The sequence below is a fragment of the Pinus tabuliformis genome, chromosome 9 (genome assembly GCF_031772625.1).
Source record: "Pinus tabuliformis cultivar Carrire ecotype Pingquan chromosome 9, CPIR1, whole genome shotgun sequence".
Classification (NCBI taxonomy): Eukaryota; Viridiplantae; Streptophyta; class Pinopsida; order Pinales; family Pinaceae; genus Pinus; species Pinus tabuliformis.
This window is the reverse complement of record NC_142307.1, coordinates 2,018,998,808-2,019,025,523: the sequence shown is the minus strand read 5'-3', so window position 1 is coordinate 2,019,025,523 and position 26,716 is coordinate 2,018,998,808. Positions and strand designations below refer to the sequence as shown.

Here is a 26,716-nt window from a genome sequence, read left to right as displayed (position 1 = left end):
AAAATAACAATAGAACTTCCAACCTGTGGTATGATAATGATTGTAAGTCTAATAGGAAAGCGATTAGAGATGCTCTTAACAAAACTAGAAAGTGTGAACAAATCAATGTGTAAAAAGCTCTTATCAAAAGGAAGAAAAGGTACCATATAAATAAGAGGCAAGATCATCTTCTTAACCTCTCTAAAATTGAGACTAGAAAGTTTTGGAGGAATATTCTTGTCTGTAAAACGAAAGAGAATCGTAAAAAACTTTATGACTCCCCGGACATCATGGGAAACTTCAGAAACACTCCTATAGAGGAAGATACCTTTTCTTTGGAAGATGTGGAGTTCGAGATTAAGAAGCTCAGTAATGGGAAAGCTAGGGATATTAAAGGTCACCAAGCTGATATTATCAAAATGGGAAGGTCCATCCTCATCCCACTCCTACACAATCTCCTCAATTTGGTAGTAAAGCACGACTTCCCTAAGTTGTGGACACAAAGCCTTATTGTGCCTATATTTAAAAGTGGGGATAAAAATGTTTCCTCTAACTATAGGACAATCATGATAAGCCACATTTTAGCCAAATTGCATGGGATCATTTTGGAAAAGAATATTAACACCTAGTTTGAAATCCATGGTAAAAGAGTCAAAGGGAAAGCTAGACTATTGACCACCTTGTCACTCTTAGGACCGTTGTCGAGGAATGCTGCAACAGTAAAATTGATCTCTTATGTTGTTTGTTGACTTTAGAAAACCTTTTGACACTGTCCCTTGGGAGAAGTTATGGCAAAGACTCGATGAGATAATGGTTCCTCTCAAGTTAAGGGTTGTTGTTACTAGGTTATACAAGAACGTCATTCCAAGCTTAAGACCACTGAGGGTTGGTCTACAGAGATTAAATACAACATCGATGTAGAGCAAGGATGTCCCCTATCCCCTACCATTTTTGGCATTTACATTGACAAGCTCGAATAGTGCTTAGAAGCCACTAGTTATGAATGACACAAGCTCATTGGTATAGTCATTACTCTTCTCCTTTATGCTGACGATATCATTCTTCTTGCCAGAAGCCCTGATGATCTTGACAAGTAGCTTAAAACCCTCCATGATTACTGCTCCAAGGCAGGTATGACTATTAATACTAACAAGACTAAAGTCATGATAATTAAATCCAAAAAGATCAACTATGATAATTTCATTTATGATAACAATTACTTAGAGAAGGTTTCTTCATACAAATATTTAGGTATTAACATTCACCATTAGCTCAACTGCAACTATAGTATTGAGAAAAGGATTATAGGAGGTTGGATAGTTTACTATGAGCTTGAAAATAATTGTAAGTCCACTGATCTTTGTGTTTGGAGTAAAAAAAGTTCCTCTTCGAGACTCTTGTCACCCCTATTATTTTATATGGATTGGAGGTGTGGAGCTACAATATATTTAGAGATTCATAGAGAAAGATTGAAATGATCCAAAAACAATTTATAACATATAACCTCAATATTAAACGTAATACTCCCTACCCTATTCTCTTGATTGAAGGTAGCCTTTCCCCCATTGAAAGCATGGCTATGTTTAGGTATTTGATGCATAAGAAGAAGTTGTGCAACATGGAAGCCAAGAGGCTCCCCAAAATTGCTTCTAACTCTAGTCCTGGCATGACCATTGGGGGATAAAGAAAGAGATCATCTTGGAGAATAAGGATAATATTAAAAACACCATTATTTCCAAATTTAAGGATAAGTTGTGGAGTGATAAGAGATCATCTTGGAGAATAAGGATAATATTAAAAACACCATTATTTCCAAATTTAAGGATAAGTTGTGGAGTGATAACGAGTTAGACGGGAAAATGAAGCTAAGGTATTATAAGGAGGTGATCAACCCCACTCTTGCTAACTAGAATTACATTTATATCTATTAGTGCTAAGAAGAAAATGAACATTGCAAAGATTATAACTAATTCCCACAAGCTTCAAAGTGAAACCAAACGTTGGTCTATTCCCAAAACACCTTGGGACGAGACGAAAGAATTTGCCTCCTTTGCGATACTAAGAGAGTCGAAGATGAAAAACACTTTCTCTTGAATTGCAATTTGACGAAATGAAGAACAAGAACATTCAAGCTCGCATCCATGACGAGCTTCTTTCGAGCCTTAGTGGGAAGCCAAAACAACCTTCTTTTATCTGTACGACGAACACCTTCTTGCAGTTTTGGGCCAAAACTGGCTTGTTCTTCTCCTCCGTGTATTTAGTGATAGCCCTGGGAATTGAACCGCCCTTCTCCTTCACGGCAGAGATTGCCTCTCTGATCGCCTGGAAGTATGTAGGATGTGTCGGGGCAGGCTTGGAGCCCTTGGGAGCCTTGGGGCTTTTGTGCCTTGTGTTAGCGCTTGAAATTTCACCTCAGGCTGAGAAAGGTAAACCTCAAGGCAACATCAAACCATTTAGCCTCGTAGCTAGCCCTACGGGGCAGGAGAAGGCTCTCTCCGGTCTATCTCAGTAAAATCTTCAATAGATGAGATGACCAATAAAGTAACACTGATATTAGGCTAGTAAACTGATCGAAAGGGTTGATTTGGGGTTTTTTGGGTTTTTGGTGGCAAATTGAGGGGATAGCAATTTTGGGTGCGGGGATTGGACACAGTTTCTGCAGGGGGTTCTTTGGGGCGAGGTAGGAGACAGTGTTGATGCCTTTGATTGAAGTGGATGGTCAGGAATGAAAGGTGAAGAGCTAAAGAGAGCAAACAATAACTTTGAATTCTCTTTAGATAGTAGAAAACATTGAAATTAAACAAACTTAAAAGCAGAGCATGGCAGGCATGAATTCTTACTTTAACACTTCATTTGTTTAATGTGCAGAAGTAAAAGAAAGGAAATGAGTCACATAACAAGCTTACAAGTACATTGAGAAACACACCATCAACACATGAGTCCACAAGAATCCCAAAGAGGACGGCAAAACCCTGGTCTTCCTTAGCCAAAAATTGCAGAGATACAGTGAATAATACAATGATAGCTTATCCCTCAAGAGTCCAACCATGAAAATGAGCAAGAAAGTACATAATATAGATGATCTAACCTCTTTCCCTGCCTCCATGGGTCGAGCTCACTATCCTAAGAGTTGTTTCAACCACTTCTAAACTAAGCACTACAAATTAGGCAGTCAAAACAACTTGCCTCTATAAACTTGGAAACCAATTCATTCATTTAATTTTCACCCTTTTCATGAATGAATCTTCTAGAAGAGGTACATAAGAGTAAAAGTATCATAAAAGTACAATAATTACATCAAAGAGAATCATAATTCACCCCAAAAAGTCAAACTGAGTCAAACTGCGCTTTTCTGAGCTGTACAGTGCATTTTGGAAAAATCTGCCTGACGGGTCGCGCGCCCCTGCCTGACGGGTCACGCGCCCCTGCCTGACGGGTCGCGCGCCCCTGCCTGACGGGTCGCGCGCCTTTGGAGCCACTTTTGGGGCACTTGCAGGTGTCCAAATTGGGCAAGAGTAGGCTTGTTGGAAAGTTCTGTGAGTCTACTTTCCAACCCAACTGGAATTTTTGAATTTGGAGTTCATTTTCCCTGTCAAAAATCAAATATCCCAAGGCTGCTTTCTGCAATTCAAAAAAGTGGTAGAAAGTCATTTTTTACTAGTTTTTTGACTTTCTGGAGGCCCAAAACTTCACCAAATCTCAAGTCCATCCATGAGAATGTGTAACTTTGCATGACAAATCTGGAAATTCTGAGTTTTTGTCAAATGGAGTTGCCATGATGAAGGGTCGCGCGGGGGGTGAGACCCGTTAATGGGAAAAACCTGCAAATTGCCAAAAAATGCCAAAATTCACCCAAAATTCTCAAAATTTCTTGGGATTTGTGCTGTGGATAGGCTATTTAGTGCCTTGATCCTTGAGTGAGGCCTCAGCCAAGATACGGAGGGGATTGGGCCTCTTTCTCCGTTTTAGTGCCTCGGTCAACCGCCTTTGAAACATCTTCATCTTTGCCTTGCACACATGCATTCTTGCCCAGTAATGGTTTTTCATGTTCCTCAGCAATTTCTTCTCTTGGTTGGCCTTAGCCAACAGCCTCTCCAAGTGTGCATTTACCCGGATGAGCATGGACTCTCGGTCAGCGGGCAATGGATCACCGGGTCTTCTTCGGTTCAAGATTCGGTCACTACGAATCCTCCACAGCTCATCAAGTGCTTGCTCATCTTCCAACTGTTTGTTGCGCTGCTCCAGGTATGTGATGGTCCATTGTGCACCCTCTAACCTCCTCTGCAAGGCATCATTTTCAGCTCTGAGATGCTGAATGATCTCCTTTGCCTCTCGGCTAGGAGAACTGGCCTCAAGATCCACAAGCTCAATATCTGGAACTCCTAATGGCCCCTCATCAATCATGGGTTGTTTGCCCCTCCCTGGTACCTGTGTTGGTGAAGAGAGCGAGGCCCCTTCCACCTGATGTGGAGATAACACTCGTTGAGCTGATGATGAAGGCGAGACCCCTTCCACCTGCTGTGGAGATAGTACTCGTCGAGCTGCTGCAAACAAGGCCCTCGGGCCTTTCTGATAGGTAACCAAAGGTGAGGAGCTGACATGTCTAGTGACAGGGATGTCATGTTGCTGTGATGGTCCTCCCTCCTCGTGAACAACCTCAGGATGTGGCGAGGGTGGTGTTGTGAAAAACTCACGAGAGATGAACTCCTCCCATGAGATGCCCTGCTGAGCCAACTGATGCAATACTACAAGTTGAATCAAACCATAATGGTACAGGCTCCTATACTGTTGTGCCAGGCTCTTCCTCTGCAACATGGGCACCATCCTCTGAATGTTCTGATAGAAGAAAACAGGGATGTTCATCATCCTCACTCGGGTGAAGTGCGTCAAGAGGCGAATATGATATGAATATACCTGTGAAAATCTGCCCTCATAGGTAAAATAGTGCATGATGAGCCTCATCATGGGAGCATACTCGCTCCTGAGAAACCTGAATGGAAACGCACCCGCCAAATGTCTCATGAATGGTGGCCGGACAAAAGGCTCAAAGTGAACACTATCCAGCACCTTGCGCTTATTCCACACCTCCCCAACATTAGGTATCCCTGTGGCATGTGAGATCACCTCGGGTGTCAATGTAAAGTCTACCCCTGCAAGGTTGACATGTCCATCATGCAAGTGTAAAACAAATAGGCGAGCCAACTCTCTGTGGTGCTGAATCCGAGAGATCCTCTCACAAAACTCATAGCAAGACATATACTGGAAACATGTGACTGCCATAGGACAAGCCTGTAACTCTACTAAAGAGGTGGGCTCCTCTCGCCTATGATGACCACCCTTTCCACCCTTATGAGGCCTCCTCTGTACCTCAATCTCTGAAGCTGATGACTGGTCATCACTTTGCTCATAAATTTCGGTTTTTGACATTGTTTAAGGAGCAAAGTGGACAAAATGTACTGTTGTTTCTGCCTTTAAAAGTGCTGATTTATATGTTGTTTCAAGGGGACAAGGAACATGAGGGAAATGTTAGGGGAGGGACATTTTTACAAGGAAAATGGGAATACATGTATACAACAGGGAATTTAGGGAAAAACACTGCAAACATCACTGCATATGCATCATTAAATACATGTGTTTACATGGGTATTATGAGGGGTAGGGTTAGGGTTTGTATTTTTTTTAATGTTTAGGGAGAGGGGTAGGGTTTGTTTTCTTCACAACTTAAAAGGGAAATTTACATGGACATATAGGGAAAATGAAATGGGAATGAGGAAAAATGATTACAAGGGAAAAAACCATTGAAACAGTAATAAACCCTAGCAAATTTTTACAAATTTAATATACAGCCATATGGATCATTTTCTCTTGCACAATTTGATCATTAAAAACACATTCATGATGTCCTTCAAAGATAACCAGCGATCATTTCCAAGTTTGGAGAACCTACCTCAAGCAATTTGATGATTTGGAGGGTGCTTGAACGAATTTGCAATGAGTTTGGAGGGGAGGTCGCTTACGGGTCGCGCGCCTCACCCAACGGGTCGCGCGGGCCTGACGGGTCGCGCCCGTTGAAAAACTGAACTGCGGGAACCCCTCTGACGGGTCGCGCGCCTGTCAAACGCCCGAATTCGCTCAACTTTCACTCCTTTCACTCAATCACTCGCCCAAACTCTCTTGCAAGTGTCTTGGATGCACAATGAGAGTAAAAGGAGGGAGATTGGGTCTTTATAAGTTTCATTTGAATAAATTTCATGCTCAAACCCACTTTCTAATGTTTCTCTTTGACACTTTATAAAACTGACTTTTTGGTTTCCTTTGTCCTGAAATTGACTCATTTAGTGCTTTGACTTGATTCTTTTTGCAGGGAGATCATCTGAGGGATCTTGGCAAGGGGACCAGGGTTACATGCTGTCCACTGAAGTCTTTTAAAATTTCATCACTTTTTACAAAAATTTGAAAAATGACCTTGGCTTTAAAAAGAGAGTCTTTAAATCCAAGGTGAAAATTAACTGTACAAGATAAAAAAAATTTGAAGAAACATCTTTACAATCATCCCTCTGGCTTGCTGAGCACTTATTGACCTTCAGAAACATGACCCTTTAAACATACTTGAACAAAACCCTAGACCTAGGAATTTGACCTCAAGACAAGACAAGACAAGCTTGAAAGAGTTTAATGACTGAAATGACTTGATCCAGAAATGCCAAGAGGGGTAAAAACACACCAGCTCCTCCATCAGGGTTATGGCATGCCTAATGGGATGCAAAAATTGACACTGATGAGACACCTACCTATGCAAATGCAAAGAGTTTTGATCGCTGATGGAGGGCTCAAGACCGACTCTAACACCTTGGGAGCCTTCGCGTTCTTGGCGCCTTTGGGCTCTTCGGCCTTTGTTTCAGGAGCTGTTGTAACAACTTCTTCAGTGGCGATAACAAATACTTCTTTAGGAGCATTCTCGGAAGACGTGGAGGCCATGGCTGTAATTCGCAGGATTCAAACGTATAAAATTTTCAAAATATGAATAAAAATTAGAGCAAACCATTGGTATGATGTTTACAATTTTCTTTCATTTCTAATATGTTTTTCTCCCTTGACCTTCTCAATTTTATTTCAGAATTTTTGGCTTCCTTAGACATGGCTTTCGAATTAGGTGTATCTATATAATATAATACTTCGTTTTTCGTTTTGCTTACATGTATGGTGGACGTGGTGGTATTGGTTTGTTGGTTTATTCTAATATGATGTGTATAGTGGGACCCCGTTACAATTCATGTGTTCAATAACATAGCTAAGTGTGTCAGGGTTGTTATTTTCACTCATGTGTATGGTAGGACCTTGTTCACCATCTAGGTGTTAAGTTGACTAGCTCAGGCATTATTGAGAATGGTGTAGGCTATAGGAAGAAGAAAGAAAGAAAGAAATTATTTTAACGTCCACAACACTAAAGATAGCTTTAACTTCTGGCTAATTTTCAGTGGCAGCTTAAAAACAGAAGTTATATTCTTAAAATTTAATTTCCTGTAAATCAAATTTAAATTGTCCTTAACATATTAATGTAGGGTACGTTGTGGGTTTATTATTTACTTTGTTAGTGGAAAATAATATTATTTTCTATTCTTAAAATTTAATTTTAGGTTAATCAAATAAACATGAAAAGTAATTATGTAGTTAATTGAAAAATTTAATTTATATTAATACATGAGAAATTGGAGGTGGGAGCAAGTAGTGAGGGTTTAGAGAATTGCAAAGACTGTTTCTAATGGTGGGTGGCAAAGGAGGGAGCTCGACTCCCTCCTACAAGGATGCGGTATCCAACAAAGGTAAATCACCGGTGATAAATAGCGAAGGCTAGGCTGAGGAAAGAAACAGGAACAAAGAAAATGGAACAGATGGGACCAAGACAAAGGTAAATAGTAGCACAAAGGACAAGGAGAAAGAAGACAAAAATCAGGGTGGAAGAGTCCAAAAGCAACAGGGACCTTGCAAGCCTAAAGCAGAAATCACTCCCAAAGTAATATTAAATGATCCTACTCTGCAGGCGCATAGGGAACACATGGGAAACTACGCTATTATCTGTAAATTTATGGGACTATGGCCCACAGAAAAAGCTTTACAAACGTGGATCAAGTATCACTGGAAACCCAAAGGAAGCATTCATCTACATCTTGGGTCAAAGGGATTCTTCACAGTGGTGTTCTCAAACATTTAAGATAAAGACAGAATATTCGAAGGAGGACCCTACTTTTATGCAACAGATGGTCTCTATATGAGGCCTTGGATGATGAACTTCATCCCAGAGCGGGAGACCTTCACTTCGGTTCCTGTATGGGTAAGGCTTTATTCTCTACCTCTTGACTATTAGCAAATTGAATCGCTAGCAGCCATTGGAAATAAACTAGGGCGTTTTTTCAAAGCTTCTGAAGCCACAAGAAGAGGGAAATATACCTCCTTTGCAAGAATATGTGTGGAAATGGATCTATCAGAAGCTCTTCCGGATGAGGTTATTCTAGAAGTTTTTGATAAGGAGTGGGTGCAAACAATGGACTACGAGCATATCCCATTCAGATGCCATAGATTCCATGAACATGGACATCTGTTCAGAGATTTCCCTCTCAGTAGAGCAGACAATAAAGGGAAACTCAATGCAATGAAGGACACAAAAATATTTCAGAAAGTGGCAAGTAGAAGAAAAGGGGGAAAAAGGGGGATAAAGCAACAACAGAACGAGGGGCAGCAGGTCAATCAGAACAAGTTTCAAGTGCTGGAAGAGAATGAAAAAAACACGAAGGAAAATCAATCTCAGGAGGAAGATCCTAATGAAAAAGAAAAGGAAGAAAACAATAAACAATCTCATGATATGGGCTATCAGAATGAGACTGTTATGAGTGAAACAGAAATGGAGATGGACCAGGAAATGACCCAAAGCGAAATAGATCTGGAAGATCATGAATTACAGGAAATTCTAGACAAGGAAAACCTAGATCTGGAAGGACTCTTGAGGCAAGGAACCAAGGGAGGAATTGATTCACTACCCCAAGAAGAATGCACCAGAATACAGCAGTGATTTTTGTGCAAAACACAAGAAATAGGGTTGGATAAAGGTAAAGATATTCACAAGCAGGAGCACAGAGGTGTGAAAACTATGAAATCAACTCCAGGACTAGCAACTAGAAATCCAGGAAAGAAAAGGGGCAAGAAGAAGCAAAATAAGCTCTTGATGGAGTGTGGAAAGCTAATGATAGATTCGGGTAAGATGAAAGATCTAACCAGTTACTCATTCACAAACCTTTAATTGTGAAGTTTATATCCTGGAATATCAGAGGTCTAGGTAGTAAAAGAAAACAAAGAATGCTAAGTAATAAAATGAGACTAGCAACACCAGATATAATCTTTATTCAGGAAACAAAATGCTCCATTCAAAAATTAAAGCAAATCCATAGTAAATGGCTTGATAGATTTGAGTTTCTCGAAGTGAAAGGAGATAACACAGCGGGAGGAATCCTCACTCTATGGAACCCCCAAAAAGTCAGCATATTAGATGCGGAGGCATAAAGAGACTATTTATCTGTAATTATTCAACCAGTGGGAGTCGTGGATACTTTCCTGGTTACAGATGTTTATGGTCCTCAAAGAATAGATGAGAAACTCAGACTCTTAACCTCCTTAGCAGAGCTCAGAAGCAGACATGAAGAAATACCTTGGGTCCTGGGAGGTGATTTCAACATGATTAAATCCCTTTCGAAAAAAAGGAGGAACCAGATCGCTAAGTAAAGACTCTGAATTGTTCCAAACCTTCACCAAGGATATGAATCTGGTTGACTCAACAACGCATAATGGCCTTTTTACTTGGAACAACAAAAGAGGAGGTGAGGCTCAGGTCGCCTCCAAGTTAGACAGAGTTTTTATCTCATAGGAGCTTATGCTAGCAAATAGAGAAATAACTGCTAGAGTGCTCCCCTTTGGAGGCTCGGATCACTGGCCGATTCAACTATAAATCAAGGGGTTGGATTCTCCCAAGAATAGACCCTTCAGGTTTGAGAATATCTGGCTCTCCCACCCAGATTTCATTAGCAACATTGAAAAATGGTGGGCCGAAGATTTGCAAATCCAGGGCACTAATATGTTCATCCTGCACAAAAGACTTTAGCATATGAAATTCAGACTTAAAGAATGGAACAAGAAGGATTTTGGCAACATTTTTGTGGACAAAAAGTCAATGGAAACCAAACTACAGGAACTCAATCAAGCACTAATCACAGATGGTTTTGATAAAGTCAAAAGTCAGCAAGTTGATGAACACCATCAAGAATGGGAGAAATTATGCAAACAAGAGGAAATCTTTTGGAGACAGAAGTTTCGAATTCAATAGCTCAAAGGAGGCAAACGTAATACTAAATTTTTTCATAGATCCACCATGGCTAATAGAGCTCACAACAGAATCTCTTCGATATTGAATGAAAATGGGGAGCTCCAGACCTCTCATAAAAATATCGAAGATGTGTTAGTACAGCATTTCAGAGGCATCACTAAGGAAAACAATTCAGACAGGGAGCAATGCATCAAAGAAATTACAAAAAATATCCCTAAGTTGGTGTCAAGAGAGGACAATTTTAACCTAAATAAACCAGTAACCAAAGAGGAAATCAGTGAGGTTATTAAAGACATGCAGAATGGCAAAGCTCCAGGTCCAGATGGTTTCAATGTAGACTTTTTTAAGGCCTGCTGGAACATTGTCAAGCAGGATATTCTAAATGTTGTGGAGGATTCCAGAAGAAGCAGGACTATTCTGAAAGCCCTCAACACCTCCTTCATCTCCCTGATCCCCAAACAGGATTCAGCCGTGACTGCTGACAAGTACAGACCCATTGCTTTATGCAATGTGATATACAAGATTATATCCAAGGTTTTGGTTGGCAGACTCAAACCTCTTCTTCATTCTTTAATCTCAGGGGAACAATCTGGTTATGTGGAAGGTAGACAAATCCTTAATAATATTATTCTAGCCCACGAGGTAGTACACACGCTAACCAACAAGAGACACGCTCGTATGATCATGCAATTAGATACTGCCAAAGCCTATGACAAGGTGAATTGGATCTATATCAAGAAGGTCCTTTCTGCTTTTGGGTTCGATCATAACTAGATCAGATGGGTGATGGCTCTGGTTACCTCTTCCAACTTTTCTATTTTGGTGAATGGCTCACCCTCTGAAATCTTCACTCCTTCTAGAGGACTCAGGCAGGGTGACCCACTCTCTCCCTTTCTCTTTATCCTAATGGTGGAAGGATTGGGCAGGTCCATTAATCAGGCTAAAGTCTTGGGAAAGATTAAGGGCCTTCAATTAACAGAGAACGATCAGACAATGACTCATCAACAATTTGTGGATGATACAATGCTACATGGAATTCCTACAGTCAAAGAAGCTTCAGCGTACAAACAAATCCTGAATGACTTTGCCTTGGCTACAGGTATGGAAGTAAATCTCTCCAAATCAAAAATATTTTTCTTAAATACTAACATTGCAATTCAGAGAAATATCTCTCGAATATTGGATTTTCAAAGGGATTCCCTCCCTTCGAAGTATTTGGGAATTCCCCTTACATCCAAACCCTTGCACAAAAGTATTTGGGAACCGATGCTCAACAAGATGCAAGACAAAGTCAAAAAATGGACTATCAGACCATTGAACCTGGCTGGTGGGTTGATTCTGACACAAGCCATTCTTCTGTCTATCTCGGTTTTCTTCTTATCAGCCCTCCCAGCTCCCAAAGGGGTCTTACAGCAATTCAGGGATATCCAGAGAGACTTCCTTTGGGGCAAGGAAGAAACAAGGAAGAAATGGGCCCTTGTTTCTTGGGATAAAATCTGTAAACCCAAGAGTCACAGGGGTCTAGGCTTAGATGATCAGGAAATTCTGAGTAATGTTTTAGGAGCCAAGCTTTGGTGGAGATGGATTAAAGAACCAGAAGCTCAATGGGCTAAAAGCTAGAAAGAAAAATATGCAAGTTCATGGCAAACAAATGATCTTATCAGAATTTCTGGAAACATAAAGGGCTCTTACATCTGGAATAAAGCTTGGGAAAATAGAAGACTAGTACAAGACAACAGTTTCTAGGAAATCAGAGCAGGAGATCTTGCTCTCTTTTGGGAGGACAAATGGCAACAAGAACCACCGTTGTCAAGAGAGGACTTTAGGAGCCTCAAGTCGGAAACAGATTCCTAGGGATTAACAAAAGTTAAAGATTTCTGGACTCTTCCTCACAATTCTGGAAAGTGGAGAAACTGGAGAAGCATAGACTGTAGAGATGACAGCCCCATAAAAATAAAAGCAAAGGCATTCATGCTTAAGCTAAAACAAAGGAAAATCTTGGTAACAGAGGGGCAGGATCAGTTAAGATGGGGCCTCAATAAAGAAGGCTCCTTTAATCTTAAGGAAGCAAAAAGAATCATCTTGAACCTAGATTCCAGTGATTCAACGAATCCCGGGCAACAACTTTGGAGGCACCAAGGATGGATGAAGATCAAGATTTTCATGTGGTTAGTCCATCACAAAAAAATCTTAACTTGGGACAACATTAGAAAAAGGGGAGTTATTGGGCCTTCTAGATGTCAGCTATGTGAAGCTCAAGAGGAAACAATGGAGCATATTCTCAACAGTTGCACCTACACCAATTGGATTTGGAATTCTTTTGCCACCATTTTTCAACGAACAGACAGAGATAAAGGAAGCATCACTAATAACCTAAAAAGATGGAGAAGGAACTTTTCGGATAATGAGATCCTTAACTTGGCCTGGGCTTTTACGCCAAGCTTCATTATCTGGAATGTTTGGAAAGAACGGAATAAAATAATTTTCAAGGATGAAAAGATTGTCCCTCTTCACCTGTTGGATCTTATCTTGAAGTAGATTAAAGAGACAGTTAGCACCTCTGTTCGCAATTACCCCAAGAACCCTCCCACAGAAAACGAGATGAGAACTCTCAGGTAACTGAAAATGCAAGAGATCATTCCCAATGGACTCAGTAGAAAAGTAGGAAATTTGGAAACGGAAAAGGATTTCTGTCATCCTCCATTGAAAGGTTATCTAAAATGCAATATTGATGGTGCTTCAAAAGGCAACCCTGGAATAGCTGGATATGGAGGGGTGTTAAGAGAGGAAGAAGGAATCATAATCTTCATATTCCACTGTCACTTAGGTAAAGCCACAAACAATATGGCTGAATTAATAGCTTTAGAACAATGTCTAGAACTGTTGAGTCTAAATCATAGCTCAAATGGCGTTATTGAAGCAGACTCAGAGATCTCCATAAAAGCTGTTAAAAGAATCAGTTGCGAAGCAGCACTGGAGAGGGTCTCAAAACACTAGAGACTAATACAAGTGTACCAAAGAATTAAAAAACATCTCTTGAATCTAAGAACTGTTAGTTTCAGCCATGTTAGACGAAAAGCCAACAAGCTAGCGGACACTCTAGCCAACCAAGGGGTGATTAATTCAGAGTGCAGAATTGAAATGAAGTGGCAGGAGATGCCTCAGGGTAGAGTAAAAGCTCTTTGCGAAGAACAGGTGGCAGGAGACAGAAATTTTTAAACAATGGGCCCGAGTGAAAGGCATGGTATGAAGTTGTTTATAACAAGTTCGATCTCAGTACTCGGGTTTGGAACTGGTTGCAGGACGAGCGTAATGCAGGCAAATAACACCCTAGTGTCAATTGAGCAGTCCTCTTTCCTTTTGGACTGCACCACAGGGTTCTATCCACAGTCAATGGCAGTCTTTGTAGCAAGTACTAAGGCGAGCTTGTGCGGAAAGGGTAAGTTCGAAATTTCTGGAGGAAGATGTTCCCCTACATTCCTCTCATGAGACAGAAAACCAAGCTCAAGCGGTTACTGGTTGATCGCACGGCTTAGAAATGGTAAGTGGTTTTGGAATTTTAGAAGCGATTCCAATAGGCTCCCGACACGTGGCAAGGGAGTGGTAAGGAAACCACCCTCCATCGCAAGTTAAGGTTCACTCATCTTGGCCATGCGATATTTCGTCGAGCCGTCCGATTTCGCAATTTGAATTAACGATCAGATTTGAAAGTGCTGTTTTGTGGGGCCACCAGTCTTATCAGGCTTTTCGTGACAGAGACATGGGGGTTAGAGGAACTTTATTTCAAGTTAATGAATTTTATTTAGCATAAGGTTTTATTTGAAAAATTAACATTGTATGTTGTAAAGGGTTGGGTCATTGTTATGGCAGCACGCCCCTGGGTTTTCTGTGTCCATTATGGGGTCATGGTTTTTTTGTACATACTGTAAATTTATTTTTGGCTTAATGAACTAGAAGGAATGACTCTTGCTTAAGCAAAAAAAAAAAATACATGAGAAATTGAATAATATGGATGAATTATATATATATAACATTTTTGTGATATTAACAATACTATATTACAATTAATATAATATAGTATAAAGATAATAAAAAAATAAGTAATATAAATTTGAATTTTTAATTAGCAAGTGTTTAGAAGTGTTTATGTAAAGGTTGATTATAGGTTATTCTTTAAGCATAATATTGTTCATAGGCCATCTAATGTCGTAAGGCTTTCAGAAGTTTAGAAGATGTGGAAGAAGATGAAATTATTTTAACGTCCACAAGGCTAAAGATAGCCTATGAGACAAATTGCTTCTTCATCTTGATGTATTCGGTCCTTTTTCTGTGAAGCTTCAAAATAAACACTGTCAGCTTCTCGACAAACCCTTCGCTAAATTGTGGATCATAATGAGTTGTTGCTTGCATTAATTTCACAATGAAGAATAAGTTTGTTGTGGTTGTGTTAATTTTAGTGTTATGGTGAGGGATATCCTTTGTTATGGTTGGGCTAATTTCATAGTGAAAAATATCCTTAGTTCTAGTGACTTAATTTTAGTTAAATCTTGCATTAAACATATGCTTACCGTCTCTCGAATCAAAGCCTTCAATTTATTAATTGTCAAAGAGCTTCTTTTGTTACACGCCTTCTTTCTGTAGTGATTTGAAGAAGTAGCTAGAAGCTTTTACATCCCAGTGATGGGTTTCTCTTATTGTCTCCATGTATCTAAAGCATTGTTTTATAAACCAATCACTGCAAAATACATGCACTTCCCGCCCATTTTGGTAATAAATTATTTTTGTTGTATCATTTTGGTAGTATGGTTCGATGTCAGATAAATGTCTTTTTCACGGGTTCATTTTGTTTCATTTTTTCGAGTAGATTGTAAAAATTGTAAAATACCGTTCGAAATTTGTAATGCAGTTTAGAAAATCTATTATTAAAATAGTTAAGGTTAAACATACATATGATCTGTTTTGTTTTGTTTTTGTTTTTGTTTTTTTAATTATGAGATAGGCTTATAAGTTGGATTTTGATTTTAATTTTAGTTTATCTTCTTAATTAATTATTATTTATTTTTATAGATAATTTTCAGTCTCGTGGATCTTAAAATATCATTTTATTGTAATTTATACTAGCAATTGCCCCTAAAGGTGCAAAGATACACCTAAGGTATGGAAGATTTGGGAAGATCATCTAGCCAAAATTTTGGAAGATTTGTCTTTGGTCATTGTGATTGAAGTAGCAAGTTTGTCTTGTGGTTATGCATACAACATCCTAAATGAATTATTGACAAAATATGTGAATTGCCCGTGTAGTTGCAACAACTGTCTCAAATTTAAGGATTGGGAGTGCAGTCCCCCAAAAATCTGTTACTACACATTTTAAGCACGGCCATGTAGGGCCCACAAATAATCTTGCTAATGCAATATCAACACTAGATCAGAATGCAATATCAACACTAGATTAGAAGGCTAAAAGCCATGCTAATCATGTAACTATTGGAAATTGGCTAGAACAAAAGCCATGCTGATCATGTAACTATTGGAAATTGGCTAGAACAACCATATGATTGTGAGAACATGGATAGGTGTAGTTGCAACAACTGTCCCAAATTTAAGGATTAGGAGTGTGGTTCCCCAAATATCTATGTAGGGCCCGCAGATAATCTTGCTAATGCAATATCAATAAGAGATCAGAATGCAATATCAACACTAGATTAGAAGGCTAAAAGCCATGCTAATCATGTAACTATTGGAAATTGGCTAGAACAACCATATGATTGTGAGGACATGGATAGGTCTGTTTACAGTAACTTGGAGGCACATGGAATAGGATAGTTCCCTACAAAAAGGATTAGGTAAAGCTCAACCATGTTGAGAAAGAGATGCACAAGATAGTTGTGGATGAGTTCAAATATGGAACAAAGGAAGAGGCTCCCAATGGCCCAATCACAAAGTTGGTTGATACATATTGCAGTCTACTTAAGTCACATGGGAAACGAGGAAAATAAAACGCTGATTTTATATCAAAGAACAAAAGTAATCAACTTGTTCCATTTCACTTTCTACATTGGTGATTTCCTTCCAATATATGCATAGAATGAACTTTTACTGTAAATGAGCAAGGATATTTAATGATTTCCTTTCACAAATGTTATCTATGCTTCCTTGCCCTTATTGCATTAGTGCATCATTTTTTTCCATAAATAGGAACAGGAGCTAAACTCCAAAGAGCCCATTATTTCATTATGCTAATAGAAACATGCATCTAGGATTATCCTCATCCTATAACACATGTTAAATTTCCTATTTAGAAGGTTCAAATAATTTATTAATGTTATATTGTCATTGTAATAGGCTATCAAAGTTATGCACACAGAAAACAAAGAGCTTTGTATGGATGTTTATGATGGAAAAAAACTATTAGTAAAATTGTCAGTGATTTATTTTTTTCACAAAGGTCAGCGAGAAACTCAACTTTGAAGGCTCTCTTGGTATTGCAATGCCAATTTCTAATTGTGGAGTGTCCCATATTGTATTTCTCCAGTTGTTGCAGAATGGGCATTATGTTACTTGAATAAGTTTCCAAACAATTAAATATTTAAAATATGGCAAGCATTTCAAGATTGAAAAAGAAAAAGATTATATTAATAAACAATTTTAATGAAACCCCTTCCATTATTAGTTTTTTTTTTTTCCAAGAGAAAAATCATCTTTATATAATATATATTTTCTTTTAAATAATATAAAGTATAAAGTTATGGAGACAGAAAACAAAGAGCTTTGTATGGATGTTTATGATGGAAAAAAACTATTGGTAGAATTGTTAGTGATTTATTTATTTTCGAAAAGGTCAGCCGGAAACTCAACTTTGAAGGCTCTCTTGGTATTGCAATGCCAATTTCTAATTGTGGAGTGCCCCATATTGTATTTCTCAAGTTGTTGCATAATGGGCATTATGTTACTTGAAAAAGTTTCCAAGCAATTAAATATTTAAAATATGGCAAGCATTTTAAGATTGGAAAAGAAAAAGATTATGTTAATAAACAATTTTAATGATACCCCTTCCATTATTAGTTTTTTTTTCCAAGAGAAAAATAATCTTTATATAATATATATTTTCTTTTAAATAATATAAAGTATTTGCTTCAGTTTCTTTATTCTTTATCGATCCACAACTAACTTTTCATAATATTTCTTCTTTTGTTTACTAGTAGGCACTTGCGTAATTTTCTTGATTGAAGTTGCCTTGTTTGAACCTTGCCATTGATTATTTTATAGTTATACACGTTCATTATTATTATTTTTTCCAAAAGAAAAATAATCTTTATATAATATATATTTTCTTTTAAATAATATGAAATATTTGCCTCAGTTGTTGTGTCCTTTATAGATTTAGGGTGTGGAGCGGCAACTCGCTTTTCATAATTTTTCTTCTTTTGTTATTGGCATAATACTAGTAGGCAGTTGGAATGTTGGTGGATGATTTGGATATTGAGGACTAGAGCAAATATGTATGTCATTGGGTAATTTTCCCAATTGAATTTGACTTATTTGAATCTGCCATTGATGATTCTCTAGCTATGCTTCATTTTATTAAAAATTTGTTATCATATGAACAAAAAGAAAATATGCTATATTGAATGAGAAAATTGATTACAAATAGGGAAAACATCCCTCTCTCTAGCATTTCGATTTTCTACCCCTTTGAACTCTGTGTTCGTCATTTCAATTCATGGAAAGATATTTGTCTCTATTTTTCATGGGGAAGAAGCATGGAGAAATATTTGTCTCTATTTCTCATGGGGAAGAAGCTTCCAAAACTGATTTATGTAGAGCTATAAATTTTTATGATTATGAAATTTATTTAGAAATAAAATATAATTTTATTAACTAATTTCCATAACAATGCTTAATTGTATGCGTCCTAAGTTCCATGATATTCTAACTTAATGTTCTTTCATCATACCATCTAATATGACTTTTCATTTTTCCTTTGGTGAATAACTTTATAATGACCCCAATTTAATAAAATGCAAGAACATTCATTTTAAAATTAAATTTTTCACATAAACCGATTTAGTAATTAGTGATACTTAGGACTTGGTCCTCTTATTAATGTTCAACGTTTAACATTTAAGCTAAAATCTCCCTATTTCATATTCATACACTTAAGTGATCACGCTGAAGAATTTTCACCTTCTTCGATTAATTTGTGTGCCAAAAATAACTCATCCCTATTAACTATGGTAAACAATGTTTTCGACTCATTCATCACAATCACTTTCTATCTGTGATATGTTTAGTCTGGCGATTTTCATAGTTCTGCCACCCAATTACGTTTTTAATTCATAGATTATATATATATATATATATATATATATATTATGATTCATAGATTTTCAATATTACAAATATATATATATATATATATATATATATGGTTTTATGATATTAAAAGATCTCCCTCCACTTGAAGGATTCAACATTCCACTTGCAACTTGACCGCAGAGACTACCTAGATGCCACTTCTGTTTACGACTCATTCGTCACAATTAAATTTTATCCCTCTTATGTAGCATTTTTCATAATTATGTCGTCTACTTGCGTCTTTAATTCATAGATCTTCAAAATATCCTCTCCACCTAAAGGATTCAAAACTCCACTTGTAACTTTACCTCAGAAACTGCCTAAATGCCACTTCTGTTTACCTGCATAACACAGCCCTTGCTAGGTCGAAAACCAGCTGAACTCTCAGTATCCATAGTCCGTCAAAAATGTCAATTTATATCCTCTCCACTGTATAAATATCTATATTCAAAAATTTTTGTTGTATTTGATAACGAATAACATAGATTGGTTAATCCGAGGAGGATTTGGTGTAAGTAGGAGAGGAGATCCAACAATGTTTTGCAGCCATTGACCACCAAACATTCAACATTTCTCCACCTCTCATAAAAGGTCAATGTTACATATTTTTTATTTTAGATATTGTTGGAATGGAGCTCATTGAGAGAAGAGAAGATGGGATGAAGGGATGTAGGTACCTAGGATTTACTATGCGTTGAGTTTCCTGGTGACGTCTTTGCAAAGCATCTTGCGAATCAAGTCTTTGGAAGAATGAGAAATTGACGTCTATGATAGTATCTTGCATATGAAGTCTTTTGGCATAGTGAGAAACTGAGAGCAATGGATCCCTTCGGAAGTGAGGCGCCCACAGAGCACTGCCATGAAGACTAAGCATAGTCAGCCTGTAGTGTGCGGCAGCGCCTTGACACATCTAACGGTGGATAACAAATGTCATCAACGACTAAAAATAGAAAGGTAGACGATTTTGGGCATGGAACTGATTCAAAAAGAAACACCTTCGATGTAATAATTTGGAATTTGGTCTTCCAGGATTATATGTCAAACTAATGGTTCTTATAAAATAATAAACTAAATTTATATGTCAAACTAATGGTTCTTATAAAATAATAAACTAAATTTTTCTTTCACTTTATTTCATTTTATTGTAATTCATATAAATTTGGAATTTGGTCTTCCAGGATTATATGTCGAACTAATGGTACTTATAAAATAATAAACTAAATTTTTCTTTCACTTAAACACAGTGTCATGTGTTTGCTTTTAAACGTAATTTTATATTATTTGTTATGGTGAAATTTAATATATTAAAAATTAAAGTTGTAACAGTATTATATTTCATTTCCTTAGCACATATTCTCTGTCTTTATTTTTTTTGAGAATGCATATCACGATTTAGTTTCATAGGTAATATTTATAGCTTTCTTAAAATTCTTTTATTTTCTTTTTTATTTAACTTTACGAAACTCTATTCTTAACAGTGAAAATGTTTATGTGTATATTAAGTTTTTTTTTTTTCAAATTTATGTTAAAATTTGGTAGGCACTGCTTATAATTAGGTCGATAGGCCTTCCTATGCATCAGCAATCGTCAACACTTTTATCGTGCTCCGTTGGATCAGGGGAGACACTTTCAACCGTTGATTTGAAGTGTGACTGCTTTTTCCAAATATAGGTTGAGTTGCTTTACTGCTTTTTCCCATTCTTTTATGTCACTCTTGAAGATATTTTTACTGTTTTTCCCTGCCAGTTGTCCCGCACATCGCATCTAGCAAGCATGCACTGCACTTTGACTGCTTTTTCCAAATATTGGTTGTCTTGCCTTCTTTTTACCTCCGAGTTCTATTGTGCATTGAATGTGGCCCTGTTATGCAAAAACTCTATTCAGATTGCCACTGGGGGAAATCTTAGGCAGATCCTATTTTCGTAGCCGAGGAACGTTGAAGCTCACAATCGAACAATCCAACGGCTCATAATCTGCAATCCTTGCAAGGTCACATAACTCCCGTGATGCACTTCGCGAAGAAACTTGCTTCCAAAGGTGTTACAGTCACGTTCATTAGCACGCACCACAAGCACCAGCTAAGGCTAACAATCATAGTGCTGAACAAGACGACCCTCTTAAGAAGGAAGTGCTTAATGTTGGTCTTGATATTCGCTCTGTTCAAATCTCTGATGGATTACCTCCAGATTTCGGTCGGTCAGCTAGATTGATCGATTTTTTGCGCTCTGTAGGTAATATGGCGGGAGAGTTGGAACGACTCCTTCAAAATCTCAACAAGACAGGGCCGACAATAGCTGATAGTTGACTTTCCTGGTCATTTGAAGTCACAATGAAATTAGGTATTCCTTGGATTTCGTTTTCACCACAGCCTACCTTTCTTTATTTGATTCACTATCACGCACATCTACTGGAGGATCTCCGTTGCAATCTTTATGAAGGAACCGGTAAGGTTTCTGGGTGCTTTAAATAGTTTTTCCGTTTGAAATCCTGCTTACAGAAGCTTGCAGATATATTTGCGCAAGTCTTCATTAGTAGGCATCTTGTTTAATTTTATTTTGGATTTTAATTATCGTCAGTGCGATTTATCTGCAGCTGATGAGGGTAGCATTTTGATTGATTTTATTCCCGGCGTACCAAACTTAGAAGCAAGAGATCTTCCGTCCTTCATATATCAGACCCCGAGTCACAGTGCATTCTTGATGGGATGCATAGGTCCTTTCAGGTATGTCGCGAAGCAGATTGGGTTCTTGGCAATTCTTTTGACGATCTCGAAAGAAAGGAAGTGAATTTGAACCCTCCTGTATTGCATGTTGGTCCGTTGCTTCCCTCGGGTTTTTTGAACGGTGAACATTCCAAGGACATGAGAGTTGAAACGAGCATTTGGACAGAATGTGATTGTTCTGAGTGGCTGGATGCAAAGCCTAATCGTTCGGTTCTATACGTTTCCTTTGGGAGTATGGTTCATGTGACTAAAGCTCAGCTAGAGGAAATAATATGTAGTATGGTTGATGTGACGAACTTCCAGATCATGTGTCGGAAAGCTTCCAATATCCAATCGATACTCTTCTTCCACTCCAGCCCCTCAGGAATAATATGCAGTTAATATCTAGATTGGGAAGGGGCACGTTTAAACCAGGCTACTATCGTCTCTACTTTGATAGCTACAACATTCTTCGACTCATTTACGATGACGAATCAGGATTGAAGGACAACTACGGGCCTTCTGGCAGGCAAAACACATTATATGTCCAAGCTATGTTGAATGCCTCCGGTAATTTCAGGTCAAACGACGGGTTTAACATTGCGGCATCAGATTATGGAGAAGGCCCCAAGAGAAGATTAACTCTGGACATTGATGGAAACCTGAGGCTATACAGTTTGGTGGAAGAGAAAGGTACATGGACCATTGTTTGGATGGCGGTCCGTGATCAATGCAGAGTTCATGGCTTCTGTGGAATGTACGGTCTGTGCATATACACTCGAAAGCCCAGTTGTACATGTCCCCCTGGTTTTCACATGAAAGATTCCACCAATTGGTTCCAAGGTTGCCAGCGGAATCAAGAACTGGATGGGCATAGTACAAGACTTCTGTATTTTACAGATACAAATTATTCTAACTTCGATCTATCCCAGCCTGTTGAGATTATGCTGGAAGAGTGCAAACGTTTGTGCATGAATAACAACGATTGTGAAGGCTTTGTCTAGGTGGATGGCGCCGGATTGTGTTTTCCTAAGTATTTACTGATCAGTGGATACCGATCTCCCGGTCAGACGGGCCACATGTACATCAAAGTTTCCAGCAATGATTCTACTGTTTCTAATATTACCAATGCGTCTCAGCCTTTGCCATTAAACTGTTCGCCTTCCACGGACGAAGACAAAAGGCACAAGACAAGAAGCGCTACTGTCAAATCTGCGCTAAGATATTTTGCTATTGCATTTGGTGTTGCAGAGCTGTTTTGTGTAATACTTGGTTGGTGGTATATGTCCAGAACATATAGAGATCTTGGCTATGAACGTTTAGCCTACTCAGACATCCCCGGGGGATTCAAGAACTTCAGCTTTGCAGAATTGAAGAAAGCGACAGATAACTTCAAGATAAGACTGGGAGAAGGAGGCTTTGGGTCGGTGTACAAAGGCGTGCTGACCGATGGTGAGGTGGTAGCAGTGAAGCGACTGGAAGGAGTATCCCAGGGTCATGATCAGTTCTGGGCAGAAGTGAGTGTGATTGGGAGAGTCCATCACATGAACTTAGTTCATATGTTTGGCTTCTGTGCCGAAGGAAATCACAGGTTGTTAGTTTACGAGTACATTGAAAATGGGTCTCTAGACAAGTATCTGACTGTAGAAAGCCAAGAAGTTGGCAATGACAGAGTTTTGGGTTGGAAAGAAAGATTTGGGATTGCGGTGGGCACAACCAAGGGGTTAGCCTACCTTCACGAAGAATGTTTGGAATGGATTCTGCACTGTGACATCAAGCCCCAAAACATACTTCTAGACATGAACTTTTGTCCCAAGGTTGCGGACTTTGGGTTGGCGAAGCTGGTAGATAGAGATCACTCATTCTCCTTCTCCACAATTAGAGGCACACGGGGTTACTTAGCACCGGAGTGGGCAATGAATATGCCAATCACGGCCAAGGTGGATGCTTATAGCTTTGGGATTGTTTTGTTAGAAATGGTGACCGGAAGAAGCTTGTTATCCAGTTCAACAGGACATCTGGTTCAGTGGGTCTCTGCAATGATGAGGGAAGGGAGAGAGATTGAGGAAGTGGTGGATCCGAGGTTGCATGGAGATTTTAATTCGGTAGAGTTGAAGAGAATCCTGAAAACAACACTGCTCTGTGTGAGATCAACCATGAGTCAGGCTGTTAAAATGCTTTCTCAACCTGATTCCTTTACATCATCAGATTCTCTTTGGGTGTAATTTTTTACTTCTTAACTCGTCTTGTAATGGAAGCTTTCGTGGTTCAGATCACGACTCACCTTTTGCTTTTTTGATATTAGAGCAGAATAACTCCAATCCCCAAAGTTGCACTTAGCTTGAATACCCTTAAATAGACCGTTGGATATCGTGAGGCCACAAATCAACTCAGCTCTGACAAGGGAAGCCAAATTTTCTTTGTTGTAAACTTATAAATTCAGCACAAATAGCATTGATTCTGTTGTATTCTATTCTTATCATTTCCTTCGGCAAAGCAATATACTCTGTAATTTGATTTTGTATTTGAAATTTACTGCAAGAGGAAATCTATGGAAATTTGAAAACAGTATTCTGATTATTTTATCAAACGACAAAGAGCGTTTAGAAGGGTAATTGCACAATGATCTAGTCCAAGAAAACAAGGTTTTCCACAAACCAATTAACTCTTCTAGAAAAATTCAACAATTCCAATTTAATAATCCTATCGGCCTCTCTTTGTACCATTTGGGACAATTGCTAGTTTTATAAATATGTAGTGTAAATATATTTTTCTTGTACCACAAAATAACAATGGTGTAAAAGTAGTAATCATTAAATAAGTTTGATCATTTATTATATTTGTTATTTATAAATTATATTAAAGAAGGTGAAAGATTGAATATCTATAGAAATTGAAATTATTAAGTATTAAATATTAATTAAGAACGATGATTAATTTTAAGATTGAATTCCAAAAAATATATAAATTATTAAATATTAAATATTAATTAAAATTGATGTTTTATCTTATATGGTTGGAGAAAAAAAAACCATGTGTGCATGTTCAGATATGTTGTTTAATTTTTTTTAATATTTATAAATATATTTAAAAATATATATTTATTGACTAGTTTAATAAATACAAATATTTTAAAACTTTTATTCCATCCATATATAAAAAATAATAATTTAATATTTAAATTATATTCAAACATATTATATATTTATATGATGATGATGGTGGTGGTTAACGTCCGTGAGACCAAACATTGGTCTATCGGATCTAAAGAAACAAATTATTTATTTTGATTTAAGATTTTATTCCTATGCTCAAAATGCTTGGAGAGAAGCCTCTCGAGCTCACTATATTTTTGACATTGTAAAAGGCTAGGAAGGTCAGTACTGTAACAAAGATTGTGAAACTGAGATCTAATGTGATTGTACGTGGGGCACTCTAAGAGGAAGTGGTTTTCATCCTCGATGTTCCTATTCTCACATATATGGCAGATCCTTTCCATCCATGGTGTTTTAGGAACTGCCCAACCACCTGTTTCACTATGGAGCTCATGAGAATTCGTTCTAACCTTTGTTGTATTAATTTTCTTCTTTGAGCTAGTTAAAATAGAGAGATACTTTTGATCTTCTAGGGTGGGGTTGATGACCTTCTTATAATAGCTTAATTTTGTTTTAGCCACTAAATCTTTCTCACGCCACATTTTTTCTTTGAACTTAGAAGTAACAATATCTTTAATGTTATTAATGTTTTGCAATGCATCATTCTCGTTGATCTCCCAATAGTTTAACCAGGCCCTTATGTCTTTATGCCACCCCCGACTGAGCCTTAGGTGGTTTTGGCTGGAATTTAAAGATAGCTTAGGAAGTCTATGATTGTCTATGTTATTGAGTTTGTGCTTGTACAATAGAAACCTAATCATAACTAGGCTCTCAATAAGGGAAAGACCTGCTTCTATAAGGAGAATAGGATAGGGTGTATTACTTTTAATTTTCAGGTTATAAGTTATAAAACGCTTTTGGATTTTCTAAATATTTCTCCATGATTCTCTGGAGATGTTGCAACCCCAAACCTCACAGCCATATAAGATAACAGGAGTGACTAAAGTTTCAAAGAGGAACTTCTTTTTATCCCACATTATGAGGTTTGTTGTTTTACAATTATTTTCAAGACCAAAATAAGCTTTCCACCCCCCATTAATCCTTTTCTCAATGCTATGGTTCCAGTTGAGCTTGTGATGAATATCAATTCCTAGGTACTTGTAAGAATACACTTCCTCCAAGTTATTATTGTCATACATAAAGTTAGCATAAGTGTCCTTCTTGGATTTGATAATCATAACTTTTTGTTTTGTTAGTGTTAACAGTCATATCCATGGTAGAGCAGAAATCCTTAAGAAACCTAAGTTGCTTATCAAGATCAGATGGGCACCTTGCGAAAAGAATAATATCGTCAACATAGAGAAGAAGGATGATGACTATCCTAGCTAAGATCGTGCCATCGCATCCTGCTTCCTCTAAATAGCCTTCGAGCTTATCGATGTAAATGCCAAATAGGGTAGGGGAGAGGGGGCAACCTTGTTTAACTCCGATGTTACACTTAATATATTTCGACCACCCCTCATTGCTCTTTAGCTTGGCAATTACATTCTCGTATAACCTTATAGCGGCAACTCTCAACTCGAGAGGAACCTTTAGCTCTTCTAATCTATTCCAAAGGTTGTATCTAGGAACCATATTGAAAGCCTTTCTAAAGTCCACAAAGCAACAAAATAAATTGGATTTATCATTACGACATTCCTCCGCAATGATCCTAAGCGTAACGAGGTGGTCTTTTGTTGAGTGATGCCTTCTGAAACCTACTTGGCCTTTAGCCCGCTTACCTTCACTTTCAAGCCATATGCTTAACTTCTTTTCCAAAATACTACCATATAACTAGGCTAAGAGAGGGCTGATCATAATTGTCCAATAATTAGAGGGGTTATTTGTATCCCCACTTATAAAAATAAGGATAATGAAGCTCTCAGTCCAAGGTTTAGGGAACCCTTGCTTGACTGCTTGATTGAAAAGCTTGTGGATGTGGGGGATGAGGACAGGACCTCCAATTTTTAAGATTTCTGCCTGGTAACCTTCAATGTCCTTAGCTTTCCCATTAGCGAGGCTATTAACCCCAAACTTAATGTCTTCTAAAGAGAAAACTTCTTTCATTGTGAGCAGGGTTTCCAAATTATCCATGACATTTGGAGATTCATAAAGCTTTTTAAGATAGGAGTTCCAATCGTGAAGAGCAATTTTATTATTATCTTTAGTCTTCCT

General features: G+C 37.9%; 1 protein-coding gene across 1 annotated transcript in view; it reads left to right on the top strand.

The window, feature by feature from the left end:
• The first annotated feature begins 2,089 nt into the window (after positions 1–2,089).
• The window catches only part of LOC149157187 (putative receptor protein kinase ZmPK1), a 30,193-nt gene continuing 5,566 nt past the window's right edge, over positions 2,090–26,716 (top strand). The window contains exons 1-5 of the mRNA XM_089445011.1: positions 2,090–2,307; positions 13,654–13,790; positions 21,299–21,428; positions 21,868–22,374; positions 22,456–23,512. Coding sequence (XP_089301137.1) covers positions 2,090–2,307; positions 13,654–13,790; positions 21,299–21,428; positions 21,868–22,374; positions 22,456–23,512 — 2,049 coding nt within the window. The remainder of the gene's footprint in view (positions 2,308–13,653; positions 13,791–21,298; positions 21,429–21,867; positions 22,375–22,455; positions 23,513–26,716) is intronic.